The sequence below is a fragment of the Dromaius novaehollandiae genome, chromosome 1, assembly GCF_036370855.1.
Source record: "Dromaius novaehollandiae isolate bDroNov1 chromosome 1, bDroNov1.hap1, whole genome shotgun sequence".
In the NCBI taxonomy this organism is placed as follows: Eukaryota; Metazoa; Chordata; class Aves; order Casuariiformes; family Dromaiidae; genus Dromaius; species Dromaius novaehollandiae.
Window position 1 is genome coordinate 37,167,566 of NC_088098.1, and position 18,401 is coordinate 37,185,966.

Here is an 18,401-nt window from a genome sequence, read left to right on the forward strand (position 1 = left end):
AAAATAACTTATAAGTAATTATAACAAATGAATATAACATTTACCTGATGGCTTTCTTTTGAGTGCCTTTTTTTTTTTTTTTCCAGACCTTCAGCCCCTCTCATTATCTGAGCTCACCCTGAGCATGTTGATGCATCTGTATCACTCCATTTTGCCCCCAGTTTTGCTGTTCCTTTCACTCAGCAGTTCCTTTACTAATTCAAGAAGTAAAGGATTTGAGGGATGTTCATTCCAGGCACAGCAGCAGAAGAAGAAACACTGAACAAAATATTTAGAGCCTGAACAGAGCCTTCAACCCTGCAAGTGAAAATGCCAAGAGGAAGGAGGGACTGAATGAATGGCGGAGCAGCATGCTGCTTGCTGTTCTCAACACGAGCTCAGGATGCTACTTGTCAACGAGAGGAGCTATTAGAAACACTTGGGGATGCTATTCAGCATTGCCATATGTGTCTCACTGTGGGTATGAAAAAGATAATATAAAGTGGCAAAGGATTCATAACTGCTTATGCTAGAGGGAATGACATTTACAGACAGTTTCACTTCAATGTAGAGAAGTGATTTTTTTTAAAAAAAAGAACGATGTCTTTTTCTTTACAAGAAAAAATAACAGTTGTCCCCTGTGAGCATTGTTTCTTACCTAGAAATCAGATTCTATGATTTACTTGTTTCTACAAATTAGAAACAAATTTTATGCTGCACAAAGTCTCCAAACACATTACTGAACCTGTCAAGTACATCCCCATGGTACACTGAGGCTCTAAGCATTGCATGAGTGGGTAAAATATGTTCAGGTTCATATGCCTTACTCTTCATCTTCAGTACCTGAACACTTGTCTTTCTTTTTGGAACAGACTGTATCTTTTTAATACATTAACACTTCTTAACATTTTATTTGTGTTTGCCATCATTTAAGTAACCTGAAGTATTAATCTCAGCTTAGATAAAAATACCTACTATATCTTTTGATGGATAGGTTGATGTTACTTGTGATTGCCAATTAGTAGAACAGTGTGTACTATCCCTCCTAGACCGGGTGTTCCTGTCAGTCATGTTAGAAACACAAATTCACACATTTCATTCATGGTAGTTTCTTTGTGAAATAGCAAATACTTCTTAAAAGGTATTTTCATGCAGTTGTAATTAGCAACATAGTTAACTTTTCCATTTTCATTTTTGTCAGAAACCATTGCTAACATGGTGAAACTCAGCTGTTCCACTGAAGCTGTGGGGAAAAGTACATGTTGCCAAGTCAGTCAGGTGTTCCTCTTAAAACAGATTTATCTGGAACTTATCTGACTAAATGTGGGCGTCCACAAGTTAGGTGAAATGAATCCACCTTAAGTGGCTAGTGACTATATACAGTTATTTTGATCTACTGTGCAGGGTATTTATGCTCCTGGAACTTATGCCGCAAAAGTGCTGTCCGATCCTTTTGTCTGATTCTGCTTCATTACAAAACCGCTACCATAGTGTTGCTGCCTCAATGGCAGTTAGCTACAAGGAGTTCAAACAGCTGTTCACTGTCAGGCCTCTGCAGCAAAAGACACAGTGAATCTTAGGGACAATAATGAAAAGATATGGGGCCATAAAGTAAGATATGGGGCCACCTTTACAAATTAGATTGTCTTGTAAAGTCTATTTCTTTAAGAACTGTGAAAAATGTTCCCTTCCAATGGATTAATAAAAAAAATTTAAAACAGAAGTTCTGTAAAAGTATTTTTAGGGAGCTATGTAAAAGTCGAAGCACACCAAATTAGATGGAAAAGAGGCATTCTGTCTTCTGTATTCTGTCATATTCAGAAGACAGAATGCATCCCAAAAAATGCCTCCCAGAAAACACCTTCCAAATTAAATTAACACTATTAAAATAAAACAGCTTGACAGCTATCACAGACAACTAAACCTGCAGATTCTAATAAGCCATGCATATCAGGTTATGGTAAAATGTAGTATTTTCTGTAGCTCAGATAGAATTTTCTGTTCTAATGTCTGCAGTCTGGGATAATATAGTACTTTAGAATTCCCACGCAAGAAAAGACAGTAATCACAAGTTCCAAGCAACAGAGAGAGGAAAACAGAAATGATGAAACACAGTAGTCGCTTGCAGCACTTTACTGTCAGCAGGAAGATGTGTCTTCTGACTGTGTACCATGGCAGAGGATTCTTAGAGAAAGGTAGTCTACTAAAATTGAGCTGCAGTTGGTTTCTTATGCTTTGTTGTGTTTTCTGTTAGAAAAATGATGCTCACAGTTCTGCTGTCAGCAGCTGTACCCCTGGGCCTATTCAGCATACAGAATTCATATGGGTTATCTCTCCCATAGCCCTTCTAAAAGCTTCAGCTTCTGTGCAAGCAGTGGGAGCAATTCAAGCATTTCAGACATCAGTTAATTCTTTCTCACTGGAAGATGGCTTATATTTCCCTCATAGTGTTCAATACAATAACATACTTGACTGAAGACTGATGAAAAATCACCCATGCAGAAAGTACCAGAACCCAACAGCTATCTTTTTGACCAATAAGGTTTAACTGACATACAGATCATTTCTATTTGAAGGAAAACTGAAAAGTACAAATCAGGTGTATTCTTTAGTATAATCTTGTTTCTTTATAAAGAACATATATAGAATCTCATTTCCTTGAAAACAGTAGAAAGACACAAGAACAGGGAGGGTTTTTTCCCCACAGTTTTCAAGACAGCCTTCCACACAGTTCTGTCACTCGGAGTTTCAGACTAAAGTTGTTTTCTGTTGCCCTTCTTTTGCCTTTGCTGCTTACGTAGTGCATTTTGTCTCTGATACAGGCAACAGCAGTGTCTTAGCAGATGCATTTGCAATCAGCTACCAGGGAAAGCCCCAACCTGCTTGGCCTCATAAGCAGCCTGTACTCTTGAGCATTGACTTCCATCACCTCTGACAACCTTAATCCAAAACTGATCTTACTTGCTTCTTTGACTGAGACCAGAAGAGGAATAGCTAACATCCCAGTCAGTTTTACTGGCTATTCATGGAAGACATGATTAACAGAAGCCAGTATCACTTTCCAGCAAAACACAGTTTTTATAATGACTTGTTGAAATCACTTACACACCCACAAAACTGCTAATTTATTTAAAGAAAAGATACTTTTGAAGATTTTGTCTGCATTGATTTTTAATGTTTTTTCTATTTGCTTTATTTACATTTGGAGAAAATAAAAAGGTAAAAAAGAAATCCATTTTGTATGTGAATATGATATTGTTTGGTAATGAGGTTTCTTGCTCCAGGAAATTTGATCTTTGTTCTCCTGGCGGCATTCTCTATTCCTTCTCACACAGCAGAGCATTAATATTATCTGACAGAGAAAAAAGGAAATTGCACTGTGATGCCTTTTCATAAGCATTATTTTTCTTACCACTAAACGATCACTAGAGAGAAGTTGTGTTGCAGCAGTTTGGGCTAGTTTGTGTGGACAGCTTTTAATTAAGGTATGACATTCAATTTGACAAGGCAGTAATCCAGTTCTTGAGTGTATGAAACACTATCAAAGACTCCTATGGTCAAGGAACCTCACAGAACATTTTTCTCATGCCTTTTTTCATTGCCTGCTCTCACATCTCTGTTTAAAGCATTTTATCGTGGACTTTTTTTTTTTTTTTTACAAATATTTAAACACGAATATAACTTTATTCACATGAATAGGGCCACTGAAGTTTGATGGAATGAAAGCTGTGTTTAATTATATTCATTACAGGCGTTACTTGCGATGAGCTCCATAGGTACATTTGCTGCATTTGAAAGTCTTACGATGACGTTAAAAACCAAATTCGTACGTGTGCATAAATCTTGCACAGGTTTCTCTCTCTACTGACATATTATTATAGATATGTTTTTTTCCACTTAGGCCACAAATATCACTCCAGTTCAGCATTCTGTCAAATAATTGCCCTTTATTATACGTTTGAGGGGCAGCTCGGTAGTTTTAGAAACTTTATGGAGACAGGACCTCTAGACGAGACCCCCCTCACCCAACTGCCGACCTCGGTAAGCGGCTTTGCCTGTGCTAGCCACCCCGGCCTGCCTTTACAGGCAACGGAAAAAAACGGTCGCTCCCGGGGTGCGATGCAGCGGCGCTATTCCTGCTGCGCCCGGCGACGCGCGGGCCGGCTCTGAGGAGAGCCGCTTCCCTCCCGCCACCGGGGCCTCCCTCAGCGGCGCCGGCGACATTTTGTCAGGGGTACCTACACGCGCCTACACACAACTGTGGATGTCGACATTTTGTCAGGTGTCCCTATACAGTTATACACAGATGTACGTGTGCACACAGTTACGGGAACAGGAAGGGGCAGCACGCCGCAGCCCCCCGCAGCCCCCGCCACTCCCCCGCCCCGGCCAGCCGGCGAACGCGGCCCCGCCCCCTCCCGCCCAGGAGGCCCCGCCCCGCCCCGCTCACAACCCCCCCTCCCCTCCGGGAGTTTTGGGCGGGGCCTTTCGCCGCTGCCGCGTCCACCCCTCCCATTGGCGGCGGGGGGGAGGCGCGTGACCCAGCGGCGCGTGACGTAGGAGGAAGAAGACGCCATTAGGGGGGAGGGGGAAGTAGGGCGGTCGGCTGTGGGGACGTTTTGGCTCTCACCTCCCCGCGCTGCTCCTCCCCCGCGGCCTTGGCGGCACCTTCCCCCCCCTCGCCCCGCTCCGGTTCCCTGCCGCGACACCCCTTCCCTCACCCCCCCATCCCCCCCCGCGGGTACCCGTCCCGCCGGAGCCGGTGGGTGGCGGCGGCGCCCCGCGGCGCGGGCGGTTCATGTGAGGCGGCGGCGGCCCGGCTCGGCGGCGGGGCGCGGATGGCGGCGGGGGCCGGCGCGGCGGCCGGGGGCCGCAGCTTCTCCTTCAAGGTGGTGCTGCTCGGGGAGGGCTGCGTGGGGAAAACCTCCCTGGTGCTGCGCTACTGCGAGAACAAGTTCAACGACAAGCACATCACCACCCTGCAGGTGCGGGCCGGGCCGGGCGGGCGGGAGCCGGAGCCCGTGGCTCCCGGGCAGGGGCGCGGGGGGGGACTCCGGCTGCTCTTCTCGCTTCTCCCCGCCTTGGGCGCCTTCTAGGGTTGCTGGGCGGTGTCAGCCCACCTCTCCGTGGCCCTCTGGCGCCGTACCGGGCTGCCCGCTTTCCTCCCAGTGCTCGGTTTATGCGGTATTGCTCAGCGCTGGAGTGTCTCTGTGGGTGTTTACAGTCTTGCTCACTGCTCTTCCATGGCCGGAGTGGCCGCTGCCCCTCTTTAAATGGTGGCTGTCCCCAGCTGGCTATGCTGAAAGCCAGTCTTTTTTTTTTTTTTTTTTTTTTTTTTTTTTAAACCCTCGAATTTAAGCTTTCAGTGCTTAGATAACTCGTTTCTATTCTGAATGCTAACCGGTTCTCTTTCAGTTATGTATACGAACACGTTCATTTGAATCCTGGGAGAGAGAAGCATGATTTGAAAGTAATGTTGTTATTGTCACCATCAGCAGTGGACTGATGACTAAGTATTTCATATGTGCTCCATTTCTGATAATTATAGTCTTCCTAGTGTTTCACATCCTAACATTTGAACTGCCTAAATACTCATCTTTGAAGAGCACAGCTTTCACAAAATGGCTTATAAAATCATGGTATATTTTTTCTGGTTTCATAACAGAAAAAATTCTTAAGACTTATTTGCTTGTTACTTTACCTATCTGGATTTTGGATCAGTTCTCAGTAGTGCTGTCAACTAACTTATAAACAACTGAAAAGTGCTGTTCCACTTATGAATGTGCGATAGGATGTCTGCATGAAAATAGTGTTTGTTTCTTGCACTACCTACTAGCCTAGTATGGCATGTTTGTCGTGTTATAAAACAGTCTCGAAAGCCAATACTCACATGGCTGTACATGGTCTCAGAAAACACTTTTTAATGTACAATCCCTGATGTAAAGTTTAAGTTTATATTGTGGGCTGTCTCTGCTCACTTAACCTTTTATCTGCAGTTATGCAGCATGTTTTTTAGCGGTTGTGAACAGGTTTATGAAAGCGTGGTTTTAACACTGTAATGCGTACTATTCATAATAAATATTCTTTAAGTAAAGAAACAAATCCTGCCACCATGTGGGCCACTGGTGGGTCTTGAACTGCTTTTTAAATTCTCTAGTGTGGTGTACAGAGTAAATAGGTGTTGCAAAAAAGAGCCTTAAGGTGGTTGTGTGCTATTTATGCACACTTTGGGAAACATCTTTGTGGGGCTGTGCAGCTCAGAAGTGCTTAATGGTGAAGCTTTCCCTTAAAACAAAGGGAATATTAGAGATGTGCTTGGAACAATATGGTGAATGTTTCATTAACAAATACAGTTGCTCCATTTTTGCTATTTAATAGCAAAGAACCACATATTTTAAACTTTATTAACATATGTTCGTATTCTGGTGTTGGAAGGATCTGTTGATAGGTTTACTAGGCATGAGACACAGCGTATGGTATTCCTGGCAGGCTAATTGTAGTTTGGATTGCTGCAGAGGTAAATAATACTTCACACTGGTAAAGCAATAACTGGTAACTTACAGGTGTCAGGATACAGTTGTAACTTTCACCTGAACTGTAGCATCAAGCAAACAAGAATTTTTAAGAGTGTATTGAAGTGGTCTATGTATTCTGATATCCCAAGCAGAAGGATTAGGATTGAACACTGCTTGTCCATTGAACACTACCCCTGTTTTAGTCTTACTGGTTAAATCATTAGTGGAAAACTTAAAATTGGAAGTAGAAAGTGAGTTGGAATACAGACTTTGTAACAGATGTCATAAAATGGAGCTTTAAATGGCAAGTCAAAAATGCTGACAATAAAAAACCTCTCCAGATTCTATGGTTTGGGAGCTTCTTTGTTTTGGACTGTCTTGGATGGCAAGAATTGCTTGTAAAGGAATGGAAACACATGCTGATGCTTGAAACTGAAATTTTATGTTTCTACTGCAGTTAGACTTTTGGTTGCTACTTAAATGTTGATAGTCAAGTGATAATGCTATTTTTAATTGATTGCACTGTATTTCTCAATTCACTTTGCTTTTCTGATTGTAAAATAGTGTCAGGTGCTGTTGAATCCTAGTGTACTGAATGATAGTATTTCTAAAGTGCATATTATTGCTTTTGTTTTCCTGTGTCTTACAGTAGTAGAAGAAAGATCTAGTAAGTCATAAGTACTTCCATTGACAAGTTAAAATATCCCTTAAAAATAAGCTAGGGAGAAACTAGAATATCTGACTAAGCAATGAAGTGATGTTTTTTGCGAGACATCCCTTTTTAGATTAAGGGCTTAATCGGATGAAGTGGCTTTGTTTCATGGCATCAGTTCAGAGTATTTCAGCAAATGACTTTTGTTCCAATAAAGTCAAAATTAGATAAATACTTAGTTCCTGATTCAGCAGAGGACCCACTGTGATGAGCTGTATGAAGGGATCACCAGATAGTGGGACAAGTGGCTCTTGTCACAGAAGCTTTGCATTGTGCTCTATCCTAATACGATTACAACAAAAAGCAGGATGGTGGGACTATAGACTTCTGAAAAATTAATTTAGTGATGCTGCCTGGTGCTTCCTGCAGTGTGAGCCCTCTGTCTTGAGGGGAATGTGATTTATGGGTGTGTGCCCTCTGCAGGGAGACAGCTTAGGAAGCCTTTAAATTGGTCAGTGTGGATCTTTTTGCTAATGTATTATCTCTACTTTTCCATCTGAATTGTAACACTTCAGCATTTTTTAACTGTGAAGTTTATCTGTGTATACATAATAGGATTTTCCCCCCTGCCACTGTGCTAGTAGTACAAGAGTATTAGTGAAAGGGAGCTGCCCCCCCCCGAAAGCTAGACGGAAACTATGATTTGGCACTTCCTTATATAGATAGGAACCTCTCCTGTAGAGGTTAGGAAGCTGCTGGGACATGTTGCTGTAGTTATATTAGCTTGAAATCTTAAGTTTATAACTTCAAAGGACCTGTAAATTGAAACAAAGGTAGCTGCTGATTTGCTACTTGATTGAGAGAAAACACCCAGAATGTGGAGAAGCTGATGCAGGAAAGCTAGTTTCCACCCCCAGCCATGACTATAACCTATATTATCAGATCTGGTGGGCAAGTTAGAACTGGTTCCCATAGATCCAGATATTGAGATCAGTGCTTTTATCTTAAATTGTTTCTCAGTTCTAAACTGATGTCAAGTGGTATATGCTGGAATTACTCCAATAATAAAGAAATTGACTCTCAAACTATCACTTTCTGTTCAGGTAGATACTTTGGTTAAATTACTGGAGATGAGTACACCTTTGATGCTCTGATCTCTGAAATATACAGAAGACTACAAAATTTCCAGTACAAGAGAGGCACTAGTGTGGGACCAATCATACCATGCCGGTGCTGATTCCTTTGGGGTACTTGCATAACGTGGGAAAGCTGTCATGGGTTTCTAAGCCTCCTTGTTCTACTTTTTTCAGCTTAGTGCTTTATGCAGTGTTCTTATGCCTGGCTTGCCCCTATGTCCAAGATAAAACAGTCAAGGGGCAGATTGCAGCAAACTGCTTTCCCCTGTCTGCTATGACTTGCAAGAGAATCTGTTGTGACTGGATCTCCTTCTTGTTCCACTCAGGTCCTTTTATCTACTCTAACAGGGCCTGATGCACATGTGGAACTGAGTTCTTAAAAGCTGAGAAAGGATTTCCTACAGACTTGTTAAGAGAATGGTATTTAGCTACTATAACTGCATTATCCTTTTCCTCGAAGTGTCTAAGTATTCTTGAGACTGATACTACATGGATCAAAATACCAATAGTAGCTAATTCAAAGAGCTGTATGAGATTGCTTATCTTGATATTAACTCTGATCTCATGGGTTAGGTAGGCTTTTCTGCTTTTGCCTTCTCCTCCTTCCCCCCCCCCCCCCACCCAAGTAAAAAGGAATTGCTGTGGTAATGAAAAGTGTGGAAAGGAGTTGCTGATTGCAAGTCAGAAGTCATGACTGACACTTGACCCTCTTGTACTTGGTTTGGTAAGCCTGCAGGAGTTTGAAAATGTTCAGTCTTATTTGGTGTTAATTACCTAATGCTGTCTAGACTGTATCACTTCCAGCAGCTCTGACATGCTTTGCAACTGACTTCTTTCTAAACTGAGTTGAATGGGGAAACTCTCTACCCCAGAGCAGTAGTTAAGGGTCTTCCTTACACCTTGAACTCCCGAAAAACTCTTGCTGAAGCTTTTAATGAAAAAAAGCTGCAAGTCCTGCCATTCACTTGATTAGTTTTTTGATTATCTCTAACCTTCAGAATGAAGACTAGTAACCTTGCTGTTAAGTGAGTCAAATGGAACTTCCCCTGGGGATCAGGAGGAAATGAATTCCATGCTTTTTTCTATGCATATTTTTTTTGTCTTTGAAATATGTGCCACTGTGGCCATGAAATACATCAGTTATTTAAATGTAAATATGCCAAACTTAGCCATACTTGTTAGTTCAAGAGCAGAGCCTGCTAATGATACTCTTCAAATATGTCAACACAATGAAAAGGAATGAAGCATTTTGTCTATATGTAGTATTGACTGTTTTGCATAGCATCTTCATAAAGTTTTCTGCTCATTACCAGGTTACAAACTCGTTAAAGCTTTTCATACAAACTTGCTTGTGACCTTTTTTATACTGATACTGTCTTTCCTTGTTTTGGGCTAGTGATCTAAGACTTCAGTCTAAACTTAAACAGTACAGATTCATCAAGTTTTAATATGGAGAGCAAGTACAACAGCCCGATGCTAAATACCCTTGCCGCTATCTTTTGTCAGTTTTACAGTAGATATTGAAAAGCTTACTTGAATGTGTGTGTCTTCTCAAGCTTGGGTATATGGGAAAGCAAATATTCTACTGTTGGTGCTAAAAGAACAGTATCTATCGAGAGTAGTAGTGACCTGAAGAACAGATAATATTTAAGGAAAACTTATCTAGGGACATAAATTTGCTTCAGTATATGGTATGTCAGACAGTTAATGGCACAGTTGTCTTTACTAGGCCAATGTCCAAAGCCATGATACTATAACCTTTTGAATACAGACTCCTGTGTATTTAATATGAATCCTATTTCTATGAAAAGTTTTTCCACCTTTTGGTCCAGAGGTCCAAGAATGTGGTTCTCAATCACTTAACTCTGCTCAGCCTGTAAGAAATTTGTTATGCATAGGCTTAGACAAAAGCAAATAATCTCTAGGAAGAACTCTTCTGAGCATTTGCAACAGATGTATGTAGTCCTGTAGTACAGTACATCAATAAAATATTGGCAGGTAAACTTGATTCAGTGTGTTTAACCCATACTTCTTATTAATATGGCCCCAATGTTGGTGAATTAAAACTTCTGAAGTCACTTCTAAGCTTTTCATTTTTATACTTGGATGTAGTAGAACAAGCTAGGATGTGAAGACTGGAGGCTGATCAGACAGATGATCCTTAAGGACAGCTAGCTAAAAGTCATAAACTAGTTCATATAGAATTCTTGATTTACCTGTAAACCATTAAAGCTTTCCTCATGTTTAAGACTTGCTACTGATGTTATGTTTTGTGTTTCAAGTTGGATAGTGTGTTGATTATTTTTAACATGCTATCTGGAGCTGTTTCTGAAGTTGACTTCTATGCCACCTCACTGTAGGCTAAAGGGGTAGCATTACTGCTGTAAGTTGATTGAATACAGTGGCTACAATGACCAGTTCTGCTACCTGCTCTTGGAAGGAGTCTCTGGGTGTTTTTTGGTTCCAGATCTACGGTCTGTCCTCTCTCTGTATCAGCTCTGTTATTTTTCAGATGTTATGGAATGCTTTGAGGGAAAGGGTACAACTTATTTCAAAGAAGAGAAGAAAGACTTCTTTGAATCAGTTCCTTACCTTATGTCATACAAATGCCAGAGTTCATGTTAGGGAGGGAGCAGAAGAGCAGGATCTGCTCTAGCAGCTGAGTGTTGGATTGGCTTAACTGTAGTACAGTCATCATTCCTGAGAGGTGATTTCACTGTGGTTTAGGCTGATATAAATTGAACTGTCATGGTCTTCTGTGTGGGTATTGGTTGCTCATGCAATTAAATGGCAAGCTGGTTTAGGCAGCTGATCTGTCCCACATACTTTTTCGTTCCACACACACGGATGGTTTTTAGTTGGTTCAGTGCCTGATCAGTACTCAAGCAGAGAGCTCTTGTTGAGCTGCTGCAGCTCAGCCTAAAATGAGCTGGGATCAGTGTATTGTAAGATATTGTAAGATTGTTGATGTCTAAATGCAAACTGAGGTGAAGCTGAAAGGCGAGCTGAGTATAACTTAGGAAAAAGACAAAAGTTAACCCTTAGCAACTGAATTGACTAATGATGTTAACCAGTTACTGCTGGACTTCAGGATGGGAGAACAGCTTCTTAATGTATCGACTTTGTTATAGCCGCTTCAGCCTATTAAACTACTCTAAGAATTTATTTCATTATGCTTCTTTTGAGGCCTTTTCTTATGTGCAGGTCAGTTCTGCCACTTTCCTTTTTTGTGTACACATTTTTCCCTAAGATACAGTTAGCTGAAGAGCATACTAAGGATGCAGGAACAGTACTAGACTGAAAAAAATGACAAGGAGAATTGTGAGCTCCTTTCAGAAAAACAAAGGGAAAAAGATGAGAACTTCTCTCCAAATACTAGTATTTTGAGACTTCTAGCTCTAAACTAAAACTGTTCTAATAGTTTAATAGTGAACTACCTCAATTCCTGCAAACTAAAAAATCAAAGCAGTTGAGGTAGATCCCATCAGCTTCATATACTTTAGTGAAAAGTCTAAGCTGAACTTGAAGCATATCAGTGTTTTGAATTCAACCTCTTCTTGCACAACCTTTCTCCTATCCTTCCCAAGTCATTCAGGACAACAACAACAAAAGTAGGAAGTGGTTGGCTTAAGCCAAACTTATTTAGAAAAGACTGCTGGCAAAATGTAGTGAAATGACTAACTGGCTTAGTATTGACCCAGCCTTCTGGCTTAAGGAGTATTTTGATCCAAAAACCCGTTCTCTATTGATTCAGATGTGTATGTTAATAAATTAATCTGAAGTCAAATGAGACACACTTGTGTATAAAACTAAACTGTAATCTGTTTTGCTTTCCAGGCATCTTTTCTTACAAAGAAGCTAAATATTGGTGGGAAAAGAGTAAATCTTGCAATATGGGTATGTTTGCTTTTCTACAACTTCCCCTTCCCCTTCCCCCAGCAGACTAATATCCTGAAAAATTATTTATGGTTAATAAAACTCAAATGTTTCACACTTCTTAAAGTAAAATTTAGAACTAATTGCAGTGTTTCAAATAATTTGTTTTGTCTTAAATGTTAATAAGTGTGTTTTAACAAATGCAGGATACAGCAGGTCAAGAAAGATTTCATGCATTGGGGCCAATCTACTACAGAGATTCTAACGGAGCTATTCTAGTATATGATATAACAGATGAAGACTCTTTTCAGAAGGTACTGTGACAGATACCACCTCTTTGCAAGATGTAAACAGATAAAGAGCCAACCTGTGGTATGAGTATGTAACTGGCAATCTTCTGTTTTGGCAATAGCACCTCTGCTTAATTTGTTCAAGTTATGGGATTGATATCTGATCACATATGAAAATCTTAATATTAGATCTGCAAATTTAGGAGTAAAAATCCTGTATAATGGAAGCATATGGCTTAATATTTTTGAAGGCAGACTTTTTCAGTCAATTCTAGATAAAGCTCTAACAAGGTTATTCAGAGAACACCAGAGAACTAGGTATGAGTTACCTGCAACAATCTAAACATAAACCAGTACTATTGTGATAGTATGCAATGCTGATCTTTGCTGTATAAACTAAGCTCTTAAAAGTTAAGTGATGTGGCCTTTGGTAGATCTGAGATGACTAAAATTGCAATACATGATACTTGGAAACATTAAGTTCTCACTGATAATGGGTAGTTGGATTTTTATCTACTTTGTGGGCTTCAAATCTTAATTCAAACCTGAAATTTAATAGTTAAATTACTTTACAGCAGTATTAGCTGGGCAGGTGAGTTCTTGTCCAATTCTCTGTCAGCTTAATCTTATTTCAGACTGCTGTTTTCAGTCTATGGCCTCTTCCAGCTGAAGACTTGAGGCTTTCTGCTAGGTGGATTTGAACCAAGCTAGCCTGTGGCAGAAGCAGTAGGACTTCTGTGTAGAGTATTAGGAAATCATGGTTATATGGACTGGGCTTAGGATAGCAAAGATGAAAGTAGAGTAAGGATATGGTTCCACAGCAGCTGAAGTAAATTTAAGTCTGACTTAGGGCAATTAAAGCACTTGTGCTAGCTGTTAACCCCTTGCTCCTATCTGCAGAATTGCTGTGACTTGTGAGTACTAGTTCAACTTGTGCCTTTTCATGCTGAGATGTAGAGTTTTGTGATATCAAGACACTTAAACTTCTCTTGGAAAAAGAGGAAAGGTAGATTTGCAAAAGTTATTGCATAACTACCTCTGTATGATGTCCTAAGTATTTTTAAGTTCTTGGAGTGATCACTACTTAAATTCCCTTGAAATAGCAGTCCCAAAGTCAATGCTGTGAGCATACAGCTTCCAAGCATGAAAGCAAAGCTAACAGCTACCTTTTGCTACCAGCTAACTCAACATTCTTGGCCCATCTGTTCTCCCAGGAAATGTACATACTTGAGGGGGCAGGGGGGGAACACTCAGTGCATGTACCTCTACCTTTAAAGTACTACTTGTGATCTGTCACTAAGTTCCTGTTGATAATCTTGACTGACCTAAAGGAAATAAATGCACAGGGCCAGTGTAGTGAACTTGTGATTCACTTGTTGCTAACTTCAACTGCAAGCTAAAACCTGCGGAATACTGGAACTAAAGCTGTGCATAGTTATCTAAAGAGTATTTGGTAAATCTGTGTTGCTGTAAACATATTTCAGTTCATGAAGGAAATAGGTCAGTTCTGCAATGCCTAAACCAGTAATGTATCAAAATAAACTTACCTCTGTTCTCTGTGCAGGTAAAAAACTGGGTTAAGGAATTAAGAAAAATGTTGGGAAATGAAATCTGTTTATGTATAGTAGGTAAGTCCTTTTTAATACATGGTTCTAGTGACTGAGTTAGAAACACTACTTTTGATTGTTAGTGGAATCTTCAGAACACTGCTTTGACACCTTGTGCATGTGTAGGGGTGAAACTTCTAGCTCCAAATGAATTTTAAACATCAGATTCACAGAAGGTTCAGTAGATTGCAACTGAGAAAAAGCAAGAGCTTTAAAGAAAACTCTTTAATGGTACGCCATGGCAGAGACATGATACAGACAGCTGCAGGTTGCATAGTTGAACAAAGAAAAGCCTAAACCTCCATTATATATTATAGCCTTATTGCAAATACCTAGACTTCATGTGGATGCTTATGTGTCTTCAGATTAAAGTGCTGGGGGGAAGGGGATATGACTCTTAAAGAAGAAAAAAAATTTAAAGAAGTCTTTTTAAGACAAATCTAACATACTGATCAGATCTAGTGAAAACACTCTCAGTCTTCAGGAGGATAGATATACAGATACTCTGCAAAAACTATACTGTTCTGCAGCACAGAACTTGCCTACCAAATTATAGAGAAAAGCAGAAGCCTGAAGGAGTGCCTCATACTGAGGCATTCAGCTATCACTGGTCTCATTAACAGAAGTAGAACATGATTTATAGGCACCAGTGAAGATGTTTGAGTGGAAGGTGGATTCTTAAATTGCTTTGGAATGCTCCAAATAGAGACTTGTGTTCAGTCCTTTTTGGGACAGCTTGTATTATTTTTTAAAAAAAGGGGGGGGGAGGGGAGGGACTATGATTACAATACCTCTTTGGAGTAATTTTGGAATACAAAGACTTGAAAGATCAACTTGTCTCCAACAGGTAACAAGATAGACTTGGAAAAAGAGAGGCATGTTTCAGTGCAAGAAGCAGAAACGTAAGTTACCATCTATTAATAGAAACAGTCATTGCAGAATTATGCTGGACTAAAACTTGTGATGCTGTTAACAACTGGCAGGCATAAACCAGCAGTGTCTGGCTTCTGCTCATTGTTCTTTTAGTATCTGAGTCCCAGAATGCCCTTAATGACTGAAGTGTAGCTTAAAGTACAACTGAAGTAATACTGTAGTTTAAATGTACTTCTAGATGTGAAGTTTTCTTTATTTCACCTGGTGTTTTTTTCTGAATCATGATTATTTTTATCAGATTAATTCCATTAAATGCTAAATCAGCATGTGTAGATTAACTTTCAGTGAAGGAGAAAACATCTTGTAATCATTTTTTTGCTTCACTTAAAGTATAGTGGTTTAGAAAGATTAGTGATTTCTTCTGTGCAGTGAAGCTCTTCTGTATCTGCTTTCATTCAGGTATGCTGAATCTGTTGGAGCAAAACATTATCATACTTCAGCTAAACAGAATAAAGGAATTGAAGAACTGTTTCTTGACCTTTGTAAAAGTAGGTATTTTATCTAGTTTGATTGTAAAGCACTCAGTCACAGAAAGCTAAAGGCTTGGGGCATGCTTCAAATTCATATAAAAGCCTTAATTTAAGAAATTAAAAAAACCCGACTTCAAGTCTTGTTTTACTTCAAGCCACTTGTGTACCCTAACAGCTATGGAAGCTTGATGTATGAATGCTTACAATATTGTAAATTCATGCTATACTTGAAAGATACTTTTCTTTGACCTATTGGAATGCTGACTAAATAACTTTAGATTAAGCTTACTGTGACTGGTCTCACTGTTGCCTACTTCAAGCCCTCTGTTTTAAAATCAAAACTCTTCTGAAACTGTCAACTACAGTTCATAAATCTGAAAGTGCAACAATGCAAATGTTATACACAAGTCTAAGTAAATGGAAAAGAACATGGGATGCTGGACATGTGTCCATTTTGCATAGTAAACTGAGGAAGTTGTCTTAATCATGGAATTCTTATGATACAGGAAATTATTAAGCCAAACTTTTCCTGCAGATCCATTAAGAGTATGTGTGTGTATTTTTGTTTCTTGTTTTTCTTCTTTTACAAAGTGTCCTTAATATCGGTAGGTATACTTTATACCAAACCTAGTTTTCCAAGTCACTAACTCCAGTACACTCCAGCATACAAGATCTTCCTTTAGTCAGCAGGAGCTGTTGGATCTTGGGCACATTAGGAATAGGATTTAAGTATTTTCTTAAACTATGCCATGTGATACCTGAATGCTAACTACTGGATTACAAATAGAGAACCAGTCTTGCTGAACTTAATATCTATGCATGTAACTGAAGTGGATTAAGATCTTAGTCTTCAAAAAAAAAATTGCAGTGGAATGTCATCTAATAAATGTCTTCATTTACAGGAATGATAGAAACAGCTCAAGTGGATGAAAGAGCAAGAGGGAATGGTTCCAGTCAGTCAGGAACAGCAAGGCGAGGTGTACAGATTATTGATGATGAGCCACAAGTACAGAGCAGTGGAGGGTGCTGTTCTTCTGGATAACTATAAAACTGTGCGTCATTGCCCTCTCAATATGAAGACTGCCATATTCCAAGTCACGCATTCTTTACCAATGGAGTAATAGAATTAACAGTATTTAAAAATAATCACTTATAACACTGCAGAGACCTTAAGTGCTAAACTAGTGGCGTCTGTGACCAGAGAATTGGCATTTTCTACAGTGGTTAACAAAGCAATTACCAATGGCCTTTTTACATATTTTTTCTTTAATGAGGAATAATATGCATGTAGAAAATACCTACTTAAAGGCTTCATTTATATTCTTTTAAATCAGATCATTATTTAATAACTTATATACATTGTTGTTGGAATGGTATACGTTTTTGCAGCTCTTTGTATTTTGTGGTAGATTGAATTGTATCACTTCTAAAATGCAAATTTTTTTTTAATTAGCAGATATCTGAAGTAATATTTTTGCAGGGCCTCCACAAGCCTATAATTGTCAACTACTTTGATATACTCTGTTCATCCTGTATGCCAAGCTGGTAAAATACATTGTAAATTACATATTAAATATTTTATCTGCTTTTACAAATGCAGGTGCAGAAATATGTACAGCAGTCTTGTCAGTGATTGTGAGGTGAATAAGTCAGTGAAAAGACGCAAGCTTTTCATGTGTACTGTTGAATTGCTCACTCTATTCCTCCTCCTTGAAAACAGCTTTTTTTTAGTATATTCATAGCTACAGCAATTTTTTTAAGCCTTTTTTCTGGCAAGCAGCAGTGTTTAGAGTACCTCCTTAGTGGGGAGGGAATGCTTCCTAGACTGCTGTTTAAGATGGAGGTGTTTGACCCCCAACTAAAGCAGCTGGAGCATGCTTATATCTTGCCTCTGCAGTTGCTTCAGCCTCTCAGAATAGCCCCAGAAGTCAAAGCAAACTTAGCCCTTGTCTGTCTGGTAGCCAGTAAACCAGAGGCATGGGAAACTCTTAAGGTGTATTAATACATTTGTGTCCCAAGATGGCATTATAAACTATTAATGAGCATAAGGGATTTTCTGTATTGCAGGGCTTGAGTAACTAAGTGAATTAGTGTTAACTAAAACTACTTCTGCTTTGGAGTGATTATGTGGGAGATGTAAAACTTGCCAGATGCAATTGTAACTGTGGGGATACTAGACGGAGCTGAACTTACTCCTGACTTGCTCTTTCTCTTGTAAAGCTTTTTGAAGCCCAGTTAAGGTTTGGGAGGAAGGTTTTCAGAAACACAATGTATAAATTACTATCACAGAAGGAACACAAATGGTGGCAGTTGAAACTTCAAAATGTTTCGTGCTCTGACTTTTTTTATCTAAGTTGTTGTGCTTGGAAAAACAGTAAAGGTGATGTCTATGACAAAATAGAATATTCCTTGGCCTTCCTTTTTCTGAAGGGCAGAATTAGTATTGCATATGAATACACTGAATGGGGTGGGAATGTTCTGATGCACAACAGTAGTAGTAACTAATTAGTTTGGCATGTAAGAGAAGTGTGCTGTCTTCAACCTGATTTTTCTCTGAAATTATAGATGGCTTTGCTATAAACTGTTCCTGATGCATTTTTTTCCCCTTTTGTCTGAACTGTGGTGTGGATACTTTCCATTAAGCTAATACTGGGGTGTTCTTCTAACATGGTTGCATGTATGACAAAGGTGATCTGTTCTTGCTAGTGAAGATAAAACTGTTTCTTGACTGTACAGAGCTTTGGTGTCAATCTAAATTCATGATCATGAAATTATGGGCACATGACATACATATAGCAACACTATCTTTAACATAGCATTAACATCTTCATATTGTATCCAATTTACAGTGACCTTGCCAAAGTTAAGCAGGTCAGTTAATCTGAAAACAACACTTTCAAATCTGTAAGTGATACAGTATTGATGTGAAGAATGAAAACAGTG

The 18,401-nt window shown here is 39.5% G+C and overlaps 1 protein-coding gene across 1 annotated transcript; it reads left to right on the forward strand.

The window, feature by feature from the left end:
• The first annotated feature begins 4,518 nt into the window (after positions 1-4,518).
• On the forward strand, positions 4,519-18,191 carry RAB21 (RAB21, member RAS oncogene family). Its single transcript, XM_026100332.2, has 7 exons — positions 4,519-4,964; positions 12,120-12,179; positions 12,365-12,472; positions 14,013-14,076; positions 14,903-14,957; positions 15,388-15,476; positions 16,361-18,191. Exons 1-7 carry the CDS (start codon positions 4,818-4,820, stop codon positions 16,498-16,500), a joined length of 663 nt encoding a protein of 220 aa, XP_025956117.2. The 5' UTR covers positions 4,519-4,817; the 3' UTR covers positions 16,501-18,191.
• The last annotated feature ends 210 nt before the right edge of the window (positions 18,192-18,401 follow it).

What these genes read in the sequence shown, in the direction of transcription:
- RAB21 (XM_026100332.2), top strand. Translation starts at nt 4,818, where the DNA reads ATGGCGGCGGGGGCCGGCGCGGCGGCCGGGGGCCGCAGCTTCTCCTTC. An exon ending in GAGTAAATCTTGCAATATGG is followed by an intron (nt 12,180 to 12,364) that starts GTATGTTTGCTT and finishes TAACAAATGCAG; the next exon opens with GATACAGCAGGTCAAGAAAG. An exon ending in TCAGTGCAAGAAGCAGAAAC is followed by an intron (nt 14,958 to 15,387) that starts GTAAGTTACCAT and finishes GCTTTCATTCAG; the next exon opens with GTATGCTGAATCTGTTGGAG.